Raw genomic sequence first — 19,519 nt, forward strand, 5'->3', positions numbered from 1 at the left:
GCCATTTCAATGTTGTATGCTTAACTTTGAAGAGTAAACGATCTTTTCCCACCCAACCTTTGCCTTAATGACATTTTCACACCTAAAAAATTTTAAAATACTACTTTCTCACCCAAAGTTCATATTCCGTTAATACCTAAAGCCAATTTCGATCAATTCTAGCGATAAAAATTCTTTTTATTACCACCATTTGAACCTCTAGTCTCTTCTCTACAAAAACTCTCTCACTTCGGCCACCACAAAGTTAGGGTTTTCTATTCTTAGATAATTTTCAGATTATTTTGACAACAAATATTCAATCGGTCATTATCATTCAATCTATCATCCCCACTTTAAAAAAACTTCTCTTACCCTGGCTATTGATAACTCGTCGAAGCTGGTTAAGAAAGTGAAGTGTTTTTTAGGTATTAATAAAATATAAACTTTGGATATAAAATTGGTATTTTAAAACTTTTTTGGTGGAAAAGTGCTATTAAGGCAAACCTTGGGTAGGAAAAAAATCGTTTACTCTAACTTTGAATCATTTTTCCCAACAAGTTGTTTATCAAATCATCACAATTGATATTTGCTTAGTAAACTTTACATCCTAAAAAAACTTTCGAAGAAACAATTTTACAACCCAATAAAAGCCGAGAGTTGTAGTCGGACCGAACAAAGGTTATCAAGCCTGCCTATTCATTTGTAGATAATATAAAATAGAAAATGACGGATGGGAAAAAATTCATAACTAATCATGTCTTTAAATCGTAAGCTACTTTCTATCATATCATTTCAAATGAAGTTTTATTATAACATTTCTCTAATATAAAGATTATCCCAATCAAAATAATTGAATTAATTATGGTATGATTAAACTAATGTTAATTTGAATTATAACCCTTCATAGGTTTTATTTATAAAGAATCATTCCCGAATAGTGAAGTTAATTTTTTATAATAAATCTTAGATCAGTTGTGATATTAGGTGCGGTTCTTTTTAAGTTTGTTAAACTTAATCATGCATATCTTATCTCTTGACTAACTAAATAGTTTATTCCGAAAATATAATAGCCAACAATTAATTCTAAAAAAATTAGCATAGAATGAAGATTGAATAAACAAATTTGATTAAATCTTAAAAGATAATTTATATTTCTAAACTTCGGCAGTGGGATGACATAATGTATGTCGACAATCATCATTATCTTGGCTTGATCTTGATTTCTCTAATTAAATTACCGGCTAAACACATGTGTTTCTTGCAATCGACGAGCTGCTATTAAAAACAAATGCTAGGGCCAGCCCCATCTCAAAACCTCATATGGCGATAATTAGCAACACATAGCCATGAATACGTAATCCCAAATTTGTTTTTTTGAAAACATGTTTTCAGCTGTTTCTCTTTCATTTAAACTTTCTACCGTTGGGCTGGCTTTGGCTGGTTCTAGGTGGGGGAGGTGTTCTCTGTAATTGACGTTGATTGAATTGATTTTTGAGAAAGAAGCTCCCTTGCACGTAATTGCCTTTTTGTTGATGCTTGATTTTGACAACAACTACTCACACGTGTAAAATATTAAAAAGACTTAGAAGTCATATATGATGTGATGGAATTGAATTAAATAAAAAGTGAAGAACAATATTTAAAGTGATTCGGATGTTCAAAAGTTACGTCCACCGCTATTGTATTAATAAGAGAAAGGGGTTAAGTCGTATTCAACGAGTTGAGTTACAGTTTAGAGAGAGAATACAAGAGAGAGAAAGAGAGCTATTTCAGAGTCAAATTAGCTAATTCTCCCAAATGAGAGAAAAATCCTCTATTTATAGTGAAAAAGTTTAAGATAATGATTATAAAAGTTGTAAGTGGTTAGGTGTAGTGTAAATCATTTCTTTGCGTCCCATTGGTCACTTGTCCGAAGGATTTCCTCGATTAAAGCAAAGCTTTAACATGTGAACGATCTCCAGCTGCTTGCTAACGTGACACTCAGATGCTACACCGATGGGAGGCATAACATCTTTCATTAGATTTCTTCAAAGTGGGGAAATGGGTTCAATTTCTCATGAATAAATTCATTATTTTTTCAATTTCAAGTTAACGTTTGATGGCTAAGCTCAAATTAAAAGATATATATATATTTTTTTATCAACTTGTATTATTAATTACATGTTTAAATGGACAGAATGTATGCTTCAGAAATTAAGAAAAAAAGGAGCGGAGCATGTGTAATGGGTCTTGGATTCCCGCCCGACATGCCCCGAGATTCATTCCGGATCCTATTTTAACCCAATTTTTGGTCAACTAACTTAACCTACGCTATACTCCACTTTCTCTACATACAGCCCCCAAAAAATACTCTATTAAAACACCGGAGCGCGCATGCAAGAATTTCTGCGCTCACGCGAATTCCTGATGCGTGCTTGATACAGCCGCTCTCAGTGCAAAAAAGTACTCCTGTCAACATTCACGCGCTTAATGCGAGGGGGTCAAACTGATTTAAGACGTGCCCAAACTGTTTTCTGTAGCAACTGGCTCCGCAAATGAAGAGCTTGTCCCACTCGCACAACTCCTGCACGTGACTTGTTCTTTACCTTTTCCCAGTAACTGAACCACGGTCAACGATTACCATGGTTAGTTTGAGTAGTTCAAGGGGCATGGCTTGGCGGAACAGTCAAGTCAGGCTTGCCACGTTGTTAGTATTGTTAGTCGTTGTTTGACCTCACTCATTAAGAAATTAAAAGTATATGTATTGTGAAATGAACTTTTTAGTATGTTCATATTGATTTCTTAAAGCAATTAATTTCAAGCTTTCCCAATTAAAGGTTTTTTTGGGTGATTGAGGAAATGAAAAAATATAGGATAAGAAGCAGTATCATCAATGTATTTAATTTAGTAGCCGTAACATGTTATGTAAAGTACTAAAATTCTACGATGATCGCTCACTCTATCTTGAATTAATTAAAAAAAGGAAATAGTCAAACCAAAACGGAGGAAGTTGGTGACCATTATTTCATCAACTGCCCTCCCTCACTTTCCCTTATCTCCTCTTATTAATTAATACTGTGTTCGCCGTATTATTTAGGTCATTTCATTAATTTAATCACTTTGCAATTGTCAAAAGGGCAGGCAGCATTGTGAACGCACACATGAAGGTCAACATTTTTGCTGACAAATTATTAACTCACATGACAACTCCACTCCCACCTCGCACGACGGTTACTGATCTGTCAAGGACATGTCAGTTGATGCGCCTTTTTCGTGTGTACTTGGCGGAATGTAACTGGGTCAGCTAATTGTTTTGAAGTCTTACGTCATTAATAAAGCTAGCTGGATGGAGAAAGACGTGTAATTTATAATGAAAAATTAAAAAATTAATAAGTTATTTAGTGGATAATTAGGTGGTGGGTTGCTATATATGTTGAAGTAGATGCAGAGACTAGCTCAAGAAAGGTTGAGAGATAAACACTAAAACACAGAAAAAAAAAAAACAAGAGAGAGAGATTTGAGAGCTCAGAACTGAGTGTGATTTTGGTTTTCCTTTGATTTGTTTACAATCCCCCCCCTCTGTGATTCCCCGCTTCTCTGAATCCCTTTCTGTTAATCATCTGTCTTTTAGAAAAATCTGATTTTTGGGTTTGTTTTCAAAACAACTAAAACAAAAAAATGGTTCAAAAGCAAACTTAGAAGGATTTCTCGAAAGCCAGGTGTTTTCAGAATCGAGATCCAGGTTTTTTTTAACTGTATTTTCTCGTAAATTTTAGAAGATCTGTTTTTTTTTTTTAGTTGAATCAGCTTGTAGGGATATTTTTTGTTCCCTTAAGGTTGGTTTTTAGGTTCTTGAAATTGAAGGGGTTGTGTATTTTAAACCTCTTTGATATATATATAAATATATATTTTTATAAAAATTTACCTGTTCTTAATTTTAACGAGAACCAGGTTGGTTTTTATTTTTCTTTCTTTGTTAACAGATTTATTTTAGTTTGTGATCTTATCAGTTTTAGTGTTTTGGAAGATATGGCAGCTACAATGGATTTCTACAGTAGCGGACCTCTTCAATCAGACTCCTTTGGGGGTGAATTAATGGAAGCACTGGAACCTTTTATGAGAAGTGCTTCTTCTTCTTCATCAACAACACCTTCTCCTTCTCATAACCCTTCTCCCTCTCCCTCTCCTTCTCCCTCTTATTCTTCTATCTCCTCTACTTCTTACAACAATTTCCTCTCTTTTTCTCCTTTCCCAACAACCGCATCATTACCAGAGCCCAATTTGTACCCTGATGCTTGCTCCACATCGTCAGCCCATCTCTTTTCAAACGGGTTCTCGATCCAAGACCCTTTACTAGGTCTTCAGCAGCAGCAAGGTTCAATTGGGCTCAACAACCTCACCCAGTTCCAAATCCAACAGATCCAAACTCAGATGAACCTCCAAAACCAGATTCCAAACCAGATTTTCTGGCAACAACCACAACAACCGCAACAAAGTCATCACCTTAACTTTCTTTCTCCAAAGCCCGTCCCAATGAAGCAAGTGGGTTGTCCACCAAAGCCCGCAAAACTCTACAGAGGAGTGAGGCAGCGACATTGGGGCAAATGGGTAGCCGAGATCCGACTCCCCAAGAACAGGACCCGGCTCTGGCTTGGAACTTTTGACACTGCTGAAGAAGCCGCCTTGGCTTACGACAAAGCCGCCTATAAGCTACGTGGCGACTTCGCAAGGCTCAACTTTCCTAACCTCCGACATAACGGGTCCCACATCGGTGGCGAATTCGGCGAGTACAAGCCTCTCCATTCCTCGGTTGATGCGAAATTGACAGCTATCTGTGAAAGTTTAGCTGAGTCGCAGAAACAGGGGAAAAGAGAGAAGCAAAGTACCTCTGCTGAGAAGAAACGTCACCGTTTGGGAACAACCGCATCTGTGGTGAAGGAATCAGAGAAAGTTGCAACCAGTTCGGATAATTTGAGCATGGGCGGTGGTGAGGTGGAAGCTTGTGTTAAGGTTGAGAGTGGTTCGAGTGATGGGTCAGCAGGTTCATCTCCTTTGTCGGATTTGACGTTTCAGGATAATACAGAACCGTGCTGGGATGTCGTTTCGGAGAATTTTATGTTGCAGAAGTACCCGTCTTATGAGATTGATTGGGCTTCAATTTTATCTTAGATCTAGTTGTGTAATGTTATTGTTAATGTTGTAATGTAGATTCTAGGGTGTTTAGTGGCTGCTGCAATGAAGTTTTTGGCAGTTGCAGAGCCAAGTCTACTCTGTGTGTTCTAGTTATGATTATGATTATCATGTTAATATGATGTAACATCTCCCAAGTGGTCAGCTGGTTTTAGTCATGCTGAACCAGGGAGAGTTTGTGTTTCTTTGTTTATGTATCCAATTAATAAATTAGCGTCTTGTAATTGAAGTCTTTTATGGTGTTCAAGTTTCAGTGGTAATTATTTTTTGTATGTGTTGTGTATCTGCGCTTCCTTGGTACGATTTGTATGATTGAAAATAATCGAGCTTTGCTGATCACAAATTGATTTTGTCATTTTTATTCTAACATAATGTGGTCTTGGGAAACCTCGAATATGGTGCTGGTGCTGCCTTGTGTTTCTGCATTTAAAGTTTTTTAAGAAACCTGCAATAAGCAATCCGTTTCTTCAATCTATCTGGATAAAAATAATAAATCGTAGTGGGCACTATTTTTATCATCTCTTTAATGGTGGAAAGGCCTAGACTATTTGTATTTTTTTTCTTTTAAAAATTGTCAGGCGAGCATTCCAATCCGACTCTTATCAACAAATTTCTTGGAGACGGCATGGTGCGTAGATATTGATTAAAAATTACAAACTTTGTTTTCTTTCATGAAGAGGTTCAATGAATTTACCAAGTCAAGACAAGTTTCCAAAATCTTGTTCCACAGTATGGCTTTTCTTCACCTCTAAGGAAAATTAATCCAAAACACTCTTGTTCGCATCCCATCTTACTGCTCAGACTGTTCGGCACGCGCAATCAAATTTAGGTTTCATCAAATCTCAACAACTACACTTTCCCAGTGGACAAAATTATATATGTACACTAAAGTCAGGCACTAAAGTCAATAATAAACTCGTTTTCTACATATATAAACTCAAGGAGATTACCAGTTGCTAAGAAGAGGTTAAAAAAATAGTAATTATCGTATCATTTTTTTTTTTTTTTTTTTAATGATCGATCAATTCACTGTTTATATACACCAAAATTAGTCTTTAAAGTCTATTGAATATTTTATAAACTTAATATTTCAAAGTAAACCATAAATATGAGAGAGAAATCTAAAATTCAAACCCAAGAAATTGATAAAGAGAGCAAATCTGCTTGCCAATCCTTGGGGTTTAACACCGGAGGCTGATAAATAATATTAATTCTCTTGGATTGATAGTATTGTATGTTCAGTAACGTGTGCATCAAGCACATGGAAAGTTGCAGATTTATGTTATCGTTTCCAGCGGGGCGAGACTATTATAACATTTTTCATTCGTTCTAGGACCATTGAACTCATACTGTTAACAGAGATTGATTGTATTTCAGCACTGGTAGACAAAAGTGTGGAAAGAATAAAAAAAAAAGTTCAAAATTAATCTGTTTGGGTTAAACATACATGGACAGACTTTGGCTCCTTATATTAGCAAAATTATTTTAACTAGTTTAAAGTAAATCCATAATTTTGTCCCATAGTCTCTTAGATAACTGGACTGTCATATAAAATGCATCACACCGTCAATACTATTTGTAGAGATTCCAAATTCTTTGATGTCAGTTGTAACCGTGCCTCGACATACACCTCTTTCTTTGAATATATTAAGTGTTCATCCCAGAAACAGATTCCTTTGTTTGCATTCTTCCAAGAGAGCCATTTTTATGTTCTTCCTCTTATATATCTTAATCGCTTAAACATTTCATTCTTGATCAGGGAATCTAAGTATATAATAATGAATAATCAAATCAATAGGCTTGAGCGTGCCTAGTCGGTGTGAGATTCTAACACTCCCTCTCACGAGCTTTAACTCCTCACCCGCTGGTCAAACACTCAGCTTAACTGAACCTGGGCTCTGATACCATGATAGAATTTGAGATGAGTCTAACTTTTCATCCAATAAAGCCTTGTTGAATGGGATGATTACCCCTTCTTATAAACCAGTAGGCTTGAACGTGCCTAATCGGTGTGGAACTCCAACAAGTATGAATTGAATCTAATCCCAATATTGAACAAGTTAGTGTCACTAATAGCACATTCTTAGTAATGTTGGTAGTGGAAGAAGTGTAGATATTCTATCTTCTAAGCGAAGTTTAGATGAGTCATCAAAAGCAGCTTTTAGAACAAAAAGTATATGAACACATCCAAGAAATTTCATTAGACCTATTAAATTTAGAACACCACACAAGCGAATAAGAAGTAAGCACTAAACAAGCATATTTCATTCTCCTTTATCATTATAAACATTTGCATAAATATAAAGATCACATCACATCTCCATCCTCATCCTCAGATAACATAAAGTGTTGGGCACCCGATTGTTAAAACAAAATTTGATACTGTGAACGATTCCAGCTGCTTGCTGCCTGCATCACCTGCTCTACCGATGAGGCATAACATCTTTCATTAGATTTCTAAAGTGGGGAAATGGGTTCAATTTCTCATGAATAAATTCATTATTTTTTCAATTTCAAGTTAACGTTTGATGGCTAGACAAATTAAAAGATATATATTATTTTTATCAACCTTATTATTAATACATGTTTAAATGACAGAATTATGCTTCAGAAATAAGAAAAAAGGAGCGGAGCATGTAATGGGTCTTGGATTCCGCCCGACATGCCCCAGATTCATTCCGGATCCTATTTTAACAATTTTTGGTCAACAACTTAACCTACGCTATACTTCACTTTCTCTACATACAGCCCCAAAAAATACTCTATTAAAACACCGGAGGCGCATGCAGAATTTCTGCGCCCACGCGAATTCCTGATGCGTGCTTGATACAGCCGCTCTCAGTGCAAAAAAGTACTCCGTCAACATTCACGCGCTTAATGCGAGGGGGTCAAACTGATTTAAGACGTGCCCAAACTGTTTTCTGTAGCAACTGGCGCCCGCAAATGAAGAGCTTGTCCCACTCGCACAACTCTGCACGTGACTTGTTCTTACCTTTCCCGTAACTGAACCACGGTCAACGATAAACCATGGTTAGTTTGAGTAGTTCAAGGGGCATGGCTTGGCGGAACAGTCAAGTCAGGCTTGCCACGTGTTTTAAGAATGTTTGTTGGTTGTTGACCTCACTCATTAAGAAATTAAAAGTAATATGTAATTGAAATGAAACTTTTTATAGTATGTTCATATTGATTTTAAAGCAATTAATTTCAAGCTTTACCAATTAAAGGTTTTTTTGGGGTGATGAGGAAAGAAAAATGAAAAAAGAAGGAGTATCATAATGTATTTAAAATTTAGTAACCGTAACATGTATGTAAAGTTTAAAATTCTACGATGATCGCACTCTACATCTTGAATAATTAAAAAAGGAAATAGTCAAACCAAAACGGAGGAAGTTGGTGACCATTAATTTCATCCACTGCCCTTATCTCCTCTTATTAAATTAATACTGTGTTCGCCGTATTATTTAAGTCATTTCATTATTTAATCACTTTTGCATTTGTCAAAAGGGCTAGCAGCAATGGAAGCACACACATGAAGGTCAACATTTTTGCTGACAATTATTAACTCACATGAAACTCCACTCCCACTCGCCACGACGGTTACTGATCTAGTCAAGGAGGTGTCAGTGATGGCGTTTTCGTGTGTACGTGGCGGAATGTAATTGGGTCAAGCTAATTGATTGATGAAGTTTACGTCATTAAAAAAGCTAGCTGGATGAGAGAAAGACGTGTATTTTAATAATGAGAAAATTAAAAAAATTAATAAGTGATTTAGTGAGATAATTAAGGTGGTGGGGTGCTATATAATGGTGAAGTGATGCGAGACCAAGCTCAGAGAAAGGTTGAGAATAAACACTAAAACACAGAAAAAAAAAAAAAGAGAGAGAGAGATTTGAGAGCTCAGAACTGAGTGTGATTTTGGTTTTCCTTTGATTTGTTTACATCCCCCCCCCTCTGTGATTCCCCGCTTCTCGAATCCCTTTCTGTTAATCAGTCTTTAGAAAAATCTGATTTTTGGGTTTGTTTTCAAAACAACTAAAACAAAAAAATGGTTCAAAAGCAAACTTAGAAGGATTTCTCGAAAGCCAGGTGTTTTCAGAATCGAGATCAGGTTTTTTTTAACTATATTTTCGTAAATTTTAGAAGATCTGTTTTTTTTTTTAGTGAATCAGCTTGTAGGGATATTTTTGTTCCCTTAAGGTTGGTTTTTAGGTTCTTGAAATTGAAGGGGTTGTGTATTTTAAACCTCTTTGATATATAATAAATATATATTTTTATAAAAATTTACCTGTTCTTAATTTTAACGGAACCAGGTTGGTTTTTATTTTTCTTTCTTTGTTAACAGATTATTTTAGTTTGTGATCTTATCAGTTTTAGTGTTTTGGAAGATATGGCAGCTACATGGATTTACAGTAGCGACCTCTTCAAAGACTCCTTTGGGGGTGAATTAATGGAAGCACTGGAACCTTTATGAGAAGTGCTTCTTCTTCTTCATCAACAACACCTTCTCCTTCCTAACCCTTCTCCCTCTCCCTCTCCTTTCCCTCTATTCTTCTATCCCTCTACTTCTTACAACAATTTCCTCTCTTTTTCTCCTTTCAACAACCGCATCATTCCAGAGCCAATTTGTACCCTGATGCTTGTCCATCGTCAGCCCATCTCTTTTCAAACGGGTTCTCGATCCAAGACCCTTTACTAGGTCTTCAGCAGCAGCAAGGTTCAATGGGCTCAACACCTCACCCAGTTCCAAATCCAACAGATCCAAATCAGATGAACCTCCAAAACCAGATTCCAAACCAGATTTTCTGGCAACAACCACAACAACCGCAACAAAGTCATCACCTTAACTCTTTCTCCAAAGCCGTCCCAATGAAGCAAGTGGGTTGTCCACCAAAGCCCGCAAAAACTCTACAGAGGAGTGAGGCAGCGACATTGGGGCAAATGGGTAGCCGAGATCCGACTCCCCAAGAACAGGACCCGGCTCTGGCTTGGAACTTTTGACACTGCTGAAGAAGCCGCCTTGGCTTACGACAAAGGCCGCCTAAAGCTACGTGGCGACTTCGCAAGGCTCAACTTTCCTAACCTCCGACATAACGGGTCCCACATCGGTGGCGAATTCGGCGGTACAAGCCTCTCCATTCCTCGGTTGATGCGAAATTGACAGCTATCTGGTGAAGTTTAGCTGAGTCGCAGAAACAGGGGAAAAGAGAGAAGCAAAGTACCTCTGCTGAGAAGACGTCACCGTTTGGGACAACCGCATCTGTGGTGAAGGAATCAGAGAAGTTGCAACACTTCGAGAATTTGAGCCTGGGGGTGGTGAGGTGGAAGCTTGTGTTAAGGTTGAGAGTGTTCGAGTGATGGTCAGCAGGTTCACTTTGGAAAAGCATCGCCCAGTTGATTATCACGTGAAATACACATGACTCTCCCGTGACAAAATTTGGAAAAATTTCTAAAATCAACTTTTACTAACTTGTGAAAAGGTTTGGATGATGTCATTTTTGCACAATATTTAAGGGTAGTGGAATCCAGAGAGTTGAGAGAGACACGTGGCGACGGTACAAAGGTTGCTGGACTGAAAGAAAAACGGCCGCGTGAAAATGAATTTAGACAGACTAATAATACTGGGAACTGAAACCGCGTCGTCAAAAGAAAAGCGTTAGTTTTGATTTTTGAAGGCTCTTCTTATGGGCCCCACATCCACTTTTTCAAATTCTACGCTTCTCCTTTACGCATATGTTTCTCACTCGCTCTTCTTTCTCCACTCCACCGCCAATTTCTCCTCTTATGATATTTTGACCTTCTCTACAAACCCTACCTTCTTTTCGGGTCGGTTTTTACCCATCTATCTGTTTTTGAAATTATGTGGACTCAAAATTGGATTTTCAATTGGATTTTCAAGGAATTGTAAACAACAGAGCTAGAGACCCCTCAATACATGCCCCACCCTATTCTTTTAGGCCATTTGAATGTTGTATGCTTAACTTTGAAGAGTAAACGATTTTTTCCCACCCAAGCTTTGCCTTAATGACACTTTTCCACCTAAAAAATTTTAAAATACTACATTTTCTCTCAAAGTTTATATTCCATTAATACCTAAAACCAATTTTCATCAATTCTAGCGATAAAAATTCTCTTTATTACCACCATTTGAACCTCTAGTCCATTATCTACAAAAAAACTCTCTCACTTCGACTACCACAAAGTTAAGGTTTTCTATTCTTAGATAATTTTCAGATGATTCCGACAACAAATATTTAATCGGTCATCATCATTCAATCTATCATCCCCACTTTAAAAAACTCCTTTTACTTTGACTATTGGTAACTCACCGAACGCTGACTAAGAAAGTGAAATATTTTTCAGGTATTAACAAAATATAAACTTTTGGTAGAAAAGTGGCATTTTAAAATTTTTTAGGTGAAAAAGTGTCATTAAGGCAAACCTTGGGTAGGAAAAAATTCTTTTACTCTAACTTTGAATCATTTTTCCCAACAAGTTGTTTATCAAATCATCACAATTGATATTTGCTTAGTAAACTTTACATCCTAAAAAAACTTTCGAAGAAACAATTTTACAACCCAATAAAAACCGAGAGTTGTAGTAGGACCGAACAAAGGTTATCAAGCCTGCCTATTCATTTGTAGATAATATAAAATAGAAAATGACGAATGGAAAAAAATTCATAACTAATCATGTCTTTAAAAAACTGCTTTCTATCGTATCATTTCAAGTGAAGTTTTATTATAACATTTCTTTAATATCCAACCAATATAAAGATTATCCCAATCAAAATAATTGAATTAATTATGGTATGATTAAACTAATGTTAATTTGAATTATAACCCTTCATAGGTTTTATTTATAAAGAATCATTCCCGAATAGTGAAGTTAATTTTTTATAATAAATCTTAGATCAGTTGTGATATTAGGTGCGGTTCTTTTTAAGTTTGTTAAACTTAATCATGCATATCTTATCTCTTGACTAACTAAATAGTTTATTCCGAAAATATAATAGCCAACAATTAATTCTAAAAAAATTAGCATAGAATGAAGATTGAATAAACAAATTTGATTAAATCTTAAAAGATAATTTATATTTCTAAACTTCGGCAGTGGGATGACATAATGTATGTCGACAATCATCATTATCTTGGCTTGATCTTGATTTCTCTAATTAAATTACCGGCTAAACACATGTGTTTCTTGCAATCGACGAGCTGCTATTAAAAACAAATGCTAGGGCCAGCCCCATCTCAAAACTTCATATGGCGATAATTAGCAACACGTAGCCAAGAAAACGTAATCCCAAATTTGTTTTTTTGAAGACATGTTTTCAGCTGTTTCTTTTTCATTTAAACTTTCCACCGTGGGGCTGGCTTTTGCTGGTTCTAGGTGGGGGAGGTGTTCTCTGTAATTGACGTTGATTGGATTGATTTTTGAGAAAGAAGCTCCTGATACGTAATTGTCTTTTATTGATGCATGATTTTGACACTAACTATTCGTACGTATAAAATATTAAAAAGACTTAGAAGTTACACGTGATATGAGAGAATTAAATTAAATAAAAAGCGAAGAGCAATATTTAAAGTGGTTTGGATGCTCAAAAGCTACGTCCATTGTTATTGTATTAATAAGAAAGAGGAGTCAGGTCATATTCAGCGAGTTGAGTTACAATTTAGAGAGAGAATATAAGAGAGAGAGAGAGAGAGAGAGCTATTTCAGAGTAAAATTAGCTAATTCTCCCAAATGAGAGGAAAATCCTTTATTTATAGTGGAAAAGGTTAAAGTAATGATTACAAAAGCTGCAAATGGGTAGGTGTCGCGTAAATCTTTTCTTTGCTTCCCATTGGTCACCTGTCTGAAAAATTTTCTCGATTAAAACAAAATTTTGATACGTGAACGATCTCCAGCTGCTTGCTGGCCTGACACTCACCTGCTCTACCGATAGGCATAACATCTTTCATTAGATTTCTTGAAAGTGGGGAAATGGGTTCAATTTCTCATGAATAAATTCATTATTTTTTCAATTTCAAGTTAACGTTTGATGGCTGAGGACAAATTAAAAGATATATATATTTTTTATCAACCTGTATTATTAAGTACATGTTTAAATAGACAGAATATATGCTTCAGAAATTAAGAAAAAAAGGAGCGGAGCATGTGTAATGGGTCTTGGATTCCCGCCCGACATGCCCCAAGATTCATTCCGGATTCATATTTTAACTAAATTTTTGGTCAACGAACTTAACCTACGCTATACTTCACTTTCTCTACATAAGCCCCAAAAAATACTCTATTAAAACACCGGAGGCGCATGCAGAATTTCTGCGCCACGCGAATTCCTGATGCGTGCTTGATACAGCCGCTCTCAGTGCAAAAAAGTACTCCGTCAACATTCACGCGCTTAATGCGAGGGGGTCAAACTGATTTAAGACGTGCCCAAACTGTTTTCTGTAGCAACTGGCGCCCGCAAATGAAGAGCTTGTCCCACTCGCACAACTCTGCACGTGACTTGTTCTTACCTTTCCCGTAACTGAACCACGGTCAACGATAAACCATGGTTAGTTTGAGTAGTTCAAGGGGCATGGCTTGGCGGAACAGTCAAGTCAGGCTTGCCACGTGTTTTAAGAATGTTTGTTGGTTGTTGACCTCACTCATTAAGAAATTAAAAGTAATATGTAATTGAAATGAAACTTTTTATAGTATGTTCATATTGATTTTAAAGCAATTAATTTCAAGCTTTACCAATTAAAGGTTTTTTTGGGGTGATTGAGGAAAGAAAAATGAAAAAAGAAGGAGTATCATAATGTATTTAAAATTTAGTAACCGTAACATGTATGTAAAGTTTAAAATTCTACGATGATCGCACTCTACATCTTGAATAATTAAAAAAGGAAATAGTCAAACCAAAACGGAGGAAGTTGGTGACCATTAATTTCATCCACTGCCCTTATCTCCTCTTATTAAATTAATACTGTGTTCGCCGTATTATTTAAGTCATTTCATTATTTAATCACTTTTGCATTTGTCAAAAGGGCATAGCAGCAATGGAAGCACACACATGAAGGTCAACATTTTTGCTGACAATTATTAACTCACATGAAACTCCACTCCCACTCGCCACGACGGTTACTGATCATAGTCAAGGAGGTGTCAGTGATGGGCGTTTTCGTGTTACGTGGCGGAATGTAATTGGGTCAAGCTAATTGATTGATGAAGTTTACGTCATTAAAAAAGCTAGCTGGATGAGAGAAAGACGTGTATTTTAATAATGAGAAATAAAAAAATTAATAAGTGATTTAGTGAGATAATTAAGGTGGTGGGTGCTATATAATGGTGAAGTGATGCGAGACCAACTCAGAGAAAGGTTGAGAATAAACACTAAAACACAGAAAAAAAAAAAAAGAGAGAGAGAGATTTGAGAGCTCAGAACTGAGTGTGATTTTGGTTTTCCTTTGATTTGTTTACATCCCCCCCCCTCTGTGATTCCCCGCTTCTCGAATCCCTTTCTGTTAATCAGTCTTTAGAAAAATCTGATTTTTGGGTTTGTTTTCAAAACAACTAAAACAAAAAAATGGTTCAAAAGCAAACTTAGAAGGATTTCTCGAAAGCCAGGTGTTTTCAGAATCGAGATCAGGTTTTTTTTAACTATATTTCTCGTAAATTTTAGAAGATCTGTTTTTTTTTTTAGTGAATCAGCTTGTAGGGATATTTTTGTTCCCTTAAGGTTGGTTTTTAGGTTCTTGAAATTGAAGGGGTTGTGTATTTTAAACCTCTTTGATATATAATAAATATATATTTTTATAAAAATTTACCTGTTCTTAATTTTAACGGAACCAGGTTGGTTTTTATTTTTCTTTCTTTGTTAACAGATTATTTTAGTTTGTGATCTTATCAGTTTTAGTGTTTTGGAAGATATGGCAGCTACATGGATTTACAGTAGCGACCTCTTCATACAGACTCCTTTGGGGGTGAATTAATGGAAGCACTGGAACCTTTATGAGAAGTGCTTCTTCTTCTTCATCAACAACACCTTCTCCTTCCTAACCCTTCTCCCTCTCCCTCTCCTTTCCCTCTATTCTTCTATCCCTCTACTTCTTACAACAATTTCCTCTCTTTTTCTCCTTTCAACAACCGCATCATTCCAGAGCCAATTTGTACCCTGATGCTTGTCCATCGTCAGCCCATCTCTTTTCAAACGGGTTCTCGATCCAAGACCCTTTACTAGGTCTTCAGCAGCAGCAAGGTTCAATGGGCTCAACACCTCACCCAGTTCCAAATCCAACAGATCCAAATCAGATGAACCTCCAAAACCAGATTCCAAACCAGATTTTCTGGCAACAACCACAACAACCGCAACAAAGTCATCACCTTAACTTCTTTCTCCAAAGCCCGTCCCAATGAAGCAAGTGGGTTGTCCACCAAAGCCCGCAAAACTCTACAGAGGAGTGAGGCAGCGACATTGGGGCAAATGGGTAGCCGAGATCCGACTCCCCAAGAACAGGACCCGGCTCTGGCTTGGAACTTTTGACACTGCTGAAGAAGCCGCCTTGGCTTACGACAAAGCCGCCTAAAGCTACGTGGCGACTTCGCAAGGCTCAACTTTCCTAACCTCCGACATAACGGGTCCCACATCGGTGGCGAATTCGGCGTACAAGCCTCTCCATTCCTCGGTTGATGCGAAATTGACAGCTATCTGTGAAGTTTAGCTGAGTCGCAGAAACAGGGGAAAAGAGAGAAGCAAAGTACCTCTGCTGAGAAGACGTCACCGTTTGGGACAACCGCATCTGTGGTGAAGGAATCAGAGAAGTTGCAACACTTCGAGAATTTGAGCCTGGGTGGTGGTGAGGTGGAAGCTTGTGTTAAGGTTGAGAGTGTTCGAGTGATGGGTCAGCAGGTTCACTCTCCTTTGTCGGATTTGACGTTTCAGGATAATACAGAACCGTGCTGGGATGTCGTTTCGGAGAATTTTATGTTGCAGAAGTACCCGTCTATGAGATTGATTGGGCTTCAATTTTATCTTAGATCTAGTTTGTAATGTTATTGTTAATGTTGTAATGGATTCTAGGGTGTTTAGTGCTGCTGCAAGAAGTTTTTGGCAGTTGCAGGCAAGTCTACTCTGTGTGTTCTAGTTATGATTATGATATTATGTTAATATGATGTAACATCTCCCAAGTGGTCAGCTGGTTTTAGTCATGCTGAACCAGGGAGAGTTTGTGTTTCTTTGTTTATGATACCATATAATAAATTAGCGTCTTGTATAAGTCTTTTATGGTGTTCAAGTTTCAGTGGTAATTATTTTTATGGGTTGTGTATCTGCGCTTCTTGGTACGATTTGTATGATTGAAAATAATCGAGCTTTGCTGATCACAAATTGATTTGTCATTTTTATTCTAACATATGTGGTTCTGGGAAACCTCGAATATGGGCTCGTGCGGTGCTGCCTTGTGTTTCTGCATTAAAGTTTTTTAAGAAACCTGCAAAAGCATCCGTTCTTCAATCATCTGTAAAAATAATAAATCGTGTGGGCACTATTTTATCATCTCTTTAATGGTGGAAAGGCTCTAGACTATTTGTATTTTTTTTTCTTTTAAAAATTGTCAGGCGAGCATTCCAATCCGATTCTTATCAACAAATTTCTTGGAGACGGCATGTCGTAGATATTGATTAAAAATTACAAACTTTGTTTTCTTTCAGAACAGGTTCAATGAATTTACCAATCAAGACAAGTTTCCAAAATCTTGTTCCACAGTATGGCTTTTCTCACTCTCAAGGAAATTTATCCAAAACACTCTTGTTCGCATCCCATCTTACTGCGCAGACTTGCGGCACGCGCAATCAAATTTAGGTTCATCAAATCTCACAACTACACTTTCCCAGTGGACAAAATTATATATGTACACTAAAGTCAGCACTAAGTCAATAATAAACTCGTTTTCTACATATATAAACTCAAGGAGATTACCATTGCTAAGAAGAGGTTAAAAAAATAGTAATTATCGTATCATTTTTTTTTTTTTTAATGACGATCAACTGTTTATATCCCAAATTAGTCTTAAGTCTATTGAATATTTAAACTTAATATTTCAAAGTAACCAAAATATGAGAGAGAATCTAAATTCAAACCCAAGAAATTGATAAGAGAGCAAATTCCTTCCAATCCTGGGGTTAACACCGGAGGCTGATAAATAATATTAATTCTCTTGGATTGATAGTATTGTATGTTCAGTAACGTGTGCATCAAGCACATGGAAAGTTGCAGATTTATGTTATCGTTTCCAGCGGGGCGAGACTATTATAACATTTTTCATTCGTTCTAGGACCATTGAACTCATACTGTTAACAGAGATTGATTGTATTTCAGCACTGGTAGACAAAAGTGTGGAAAGAATAAAAAAAAAAGTTCAAAATTAATCTGTTTGGGTTAAACAACAGGACAGACTTTGGCTCCTTAATTAGCAAAATTATTTTAACTAGTTTAAAGTAAATCATAATTTTGTCCCATAGTCTCTTAGATAACGACTGTCATATAAAATGCATCACACCGTCAATACTATTTGAGAGATCCAAATTCTTGATGTCAGTTGAACCGTGCCTCGACATACACCTCTCTTTGAATATATATGTTCATCCCAGAAACAGATTCCTTTTTGCATTCTTCAAAGAGCCATTTTTATGTTCTCCTCTTATATATCTTAATCGCTTAAACATTTCATTCTTGATCAGGGAATCAAGTATATAATAATGAATAATAAATCAATAGGCTTGACGTGCCTAGTCGTGTGAGATTCAAACTCCCTCTACGACTTTAACTCCTCACGCTGGTCAACACTCAGCTTAACTGAACTGGGCTCTGATACCATGATAGAATTTGAGTGGTCTAACTTTCATCAAATAAGCCTTGTTGAATGGGAGTTACCCTCTATAAACCAGGCTTAACGTGCCTAACGTGTGGAACTCCAACAAGTATGAATGAATCTATCCCAATATTGAACAAGCTAGTGTCACTAATACACATTCTTAGTAATGTTGGTAGTGGAAGAAGTGTAGATTTCTATCTTCTAAGCGAAGTTTAGATGAGTCATCAAAGCAGCTTTTAGAACAAAAAGATATGAACACATCCAGAAATTTCATTAGACCTATTAAATTGAAACACCACACAGCGAATAAGAAGTAAGCACTAAACAAGCATTTCATTCCCCTTTATCTATAAACATTTGCATAAATATAAAGATCACATCACATCTCCATCCTCATCCTCAGATAACATAAAGTGTTGGGCACCACCTTTATATGTCTTTATTCTAGTTATTGTCATTCTATTCAAACCAGAAAGGGAAAAAAGAGGCCCTGGATTACTGCAAGAAAGTTCGACAATTTATATAATATAATGCATAAAGACATAGTTAAGCTTACTATATATTGTGTTTCTCATTATTCTAAAAGGTCTATCAAGAAGGAAAAAGAGGTGTGAATGAACTGCATTAATAAATTAAAATTCAATTCTAGAAAAGGAGAATATTATTGTTTAAAACCTTATGTATCAGTTTCTGCGATCAGCGCTTTGTGGTGTGTAAGGCTTTGATGATAAATAAAGAATCTGGACTATTAACAAATATGCTTTGAGGCTTGCAGTGCAAAGATTAATTATGAAATGACCTCTATTCAATTGGTTCTGGATACCTCTTTAGAAATAAATTATTCATAAGGTTGTTTTGTTGTAGATTTTTCTTCCTTTTTTTTCTTTTTGCAGCAGTGTGGAATTTATTCGTGAAAATAATGTGTCTTTTCGTTGTTACGACAGTTTGACATGTTTGTCTCATTCAGATTACCGAATCTGTAAAATCTAACATAGATCGCATAATCTTCTGAAACTTGCAGTAAAACTTAGGTGCTGCATCAATAGTTTTTTAACTGAAAAATCATTACTCAACAGAGTCAAAACGGGTGCTTGAGAATTTTTTTAAAAGAAAATAAAAGGAAGAGGAATTTCAATTGAACCTCCTCAGAAAAACAACCATGAATTTATATGTTGTTCACGTAGTATTAGAAACTGTATGGTGTTTCGGATTTTCAAATGATAAGTTGTACTTAATAGTTTTACGTTTTGATTGGGTCTGAATTTCTTATTTAACAAATTGAAAGTTGTAGAATCGAACTTCATGAAGGAAAAATATCAAAAAAAAAAAACAAAAAAAAAAAATCATGAAATGGGTTGGGTTGAAGATTAATGTGGCTAATTGCGGCACAATTGGTTGGACGAAAAGTCAGAATAAACGCAGGTCTTAATTGCTTGCCTTTGAAGCATTGATTATGGAGAAATAAACAACTTAAATTATTTGACTTTGGGTGGGTACATTCATTGGGATTTGGA

The 19,519-nt window shown here is 36.3% G+C and overlaps 1 protein-coding gene and 1 pseudogene across 1 annotated transcript; both read left to right on the top strand.

Moving 5' to 3' along the window:
- Positions 1 to 3,407: 3,407 nt before the first annotated feature.
- LOC116131517 (ethylene-responsive transcription factor RAP2-13-like) lies at positions 3,408 to 5,408 on the top strand. The gene has a single exon (XM_031417160.1). The coding sequence runs from the start codon at positions 3,988 to 3,990 to the stop codon at positions 5,125 to 5,127; it is 1,140 nt and encodes a 379-aa protein (XP_031273020.1). The 5' UTR covers positions 3,408 to 3,987; the 3' UTR covers positions 5,128 to 5,408.
- Positions 5,409 to 9,535: 4,127 nt separating this feature from the next.
- On the top strand, positions 9,536 to 16,170 carry LOC116131512 (annotated as a pseudogene).
- The last annotated feature ends 3,349 nt before the right edge of the window (positions 16,171 to 19,519 follow it).

The sequence above is a fragment of the Pistacia vera genome, unplaced genomic scaffold (assembly GCF_008641045.1).
Source record: "Pistacia vera cultivar Batoury unplaced genomic scaffold, PisVer_v2 Contig234, whole genome shotgun sequence".
NCBI lineage: Eukaryota > Viridiplantae > Streptophyta > Magnoliopsida > Sapindales > Anacardiaceae > Pistacia > Pistacia vera.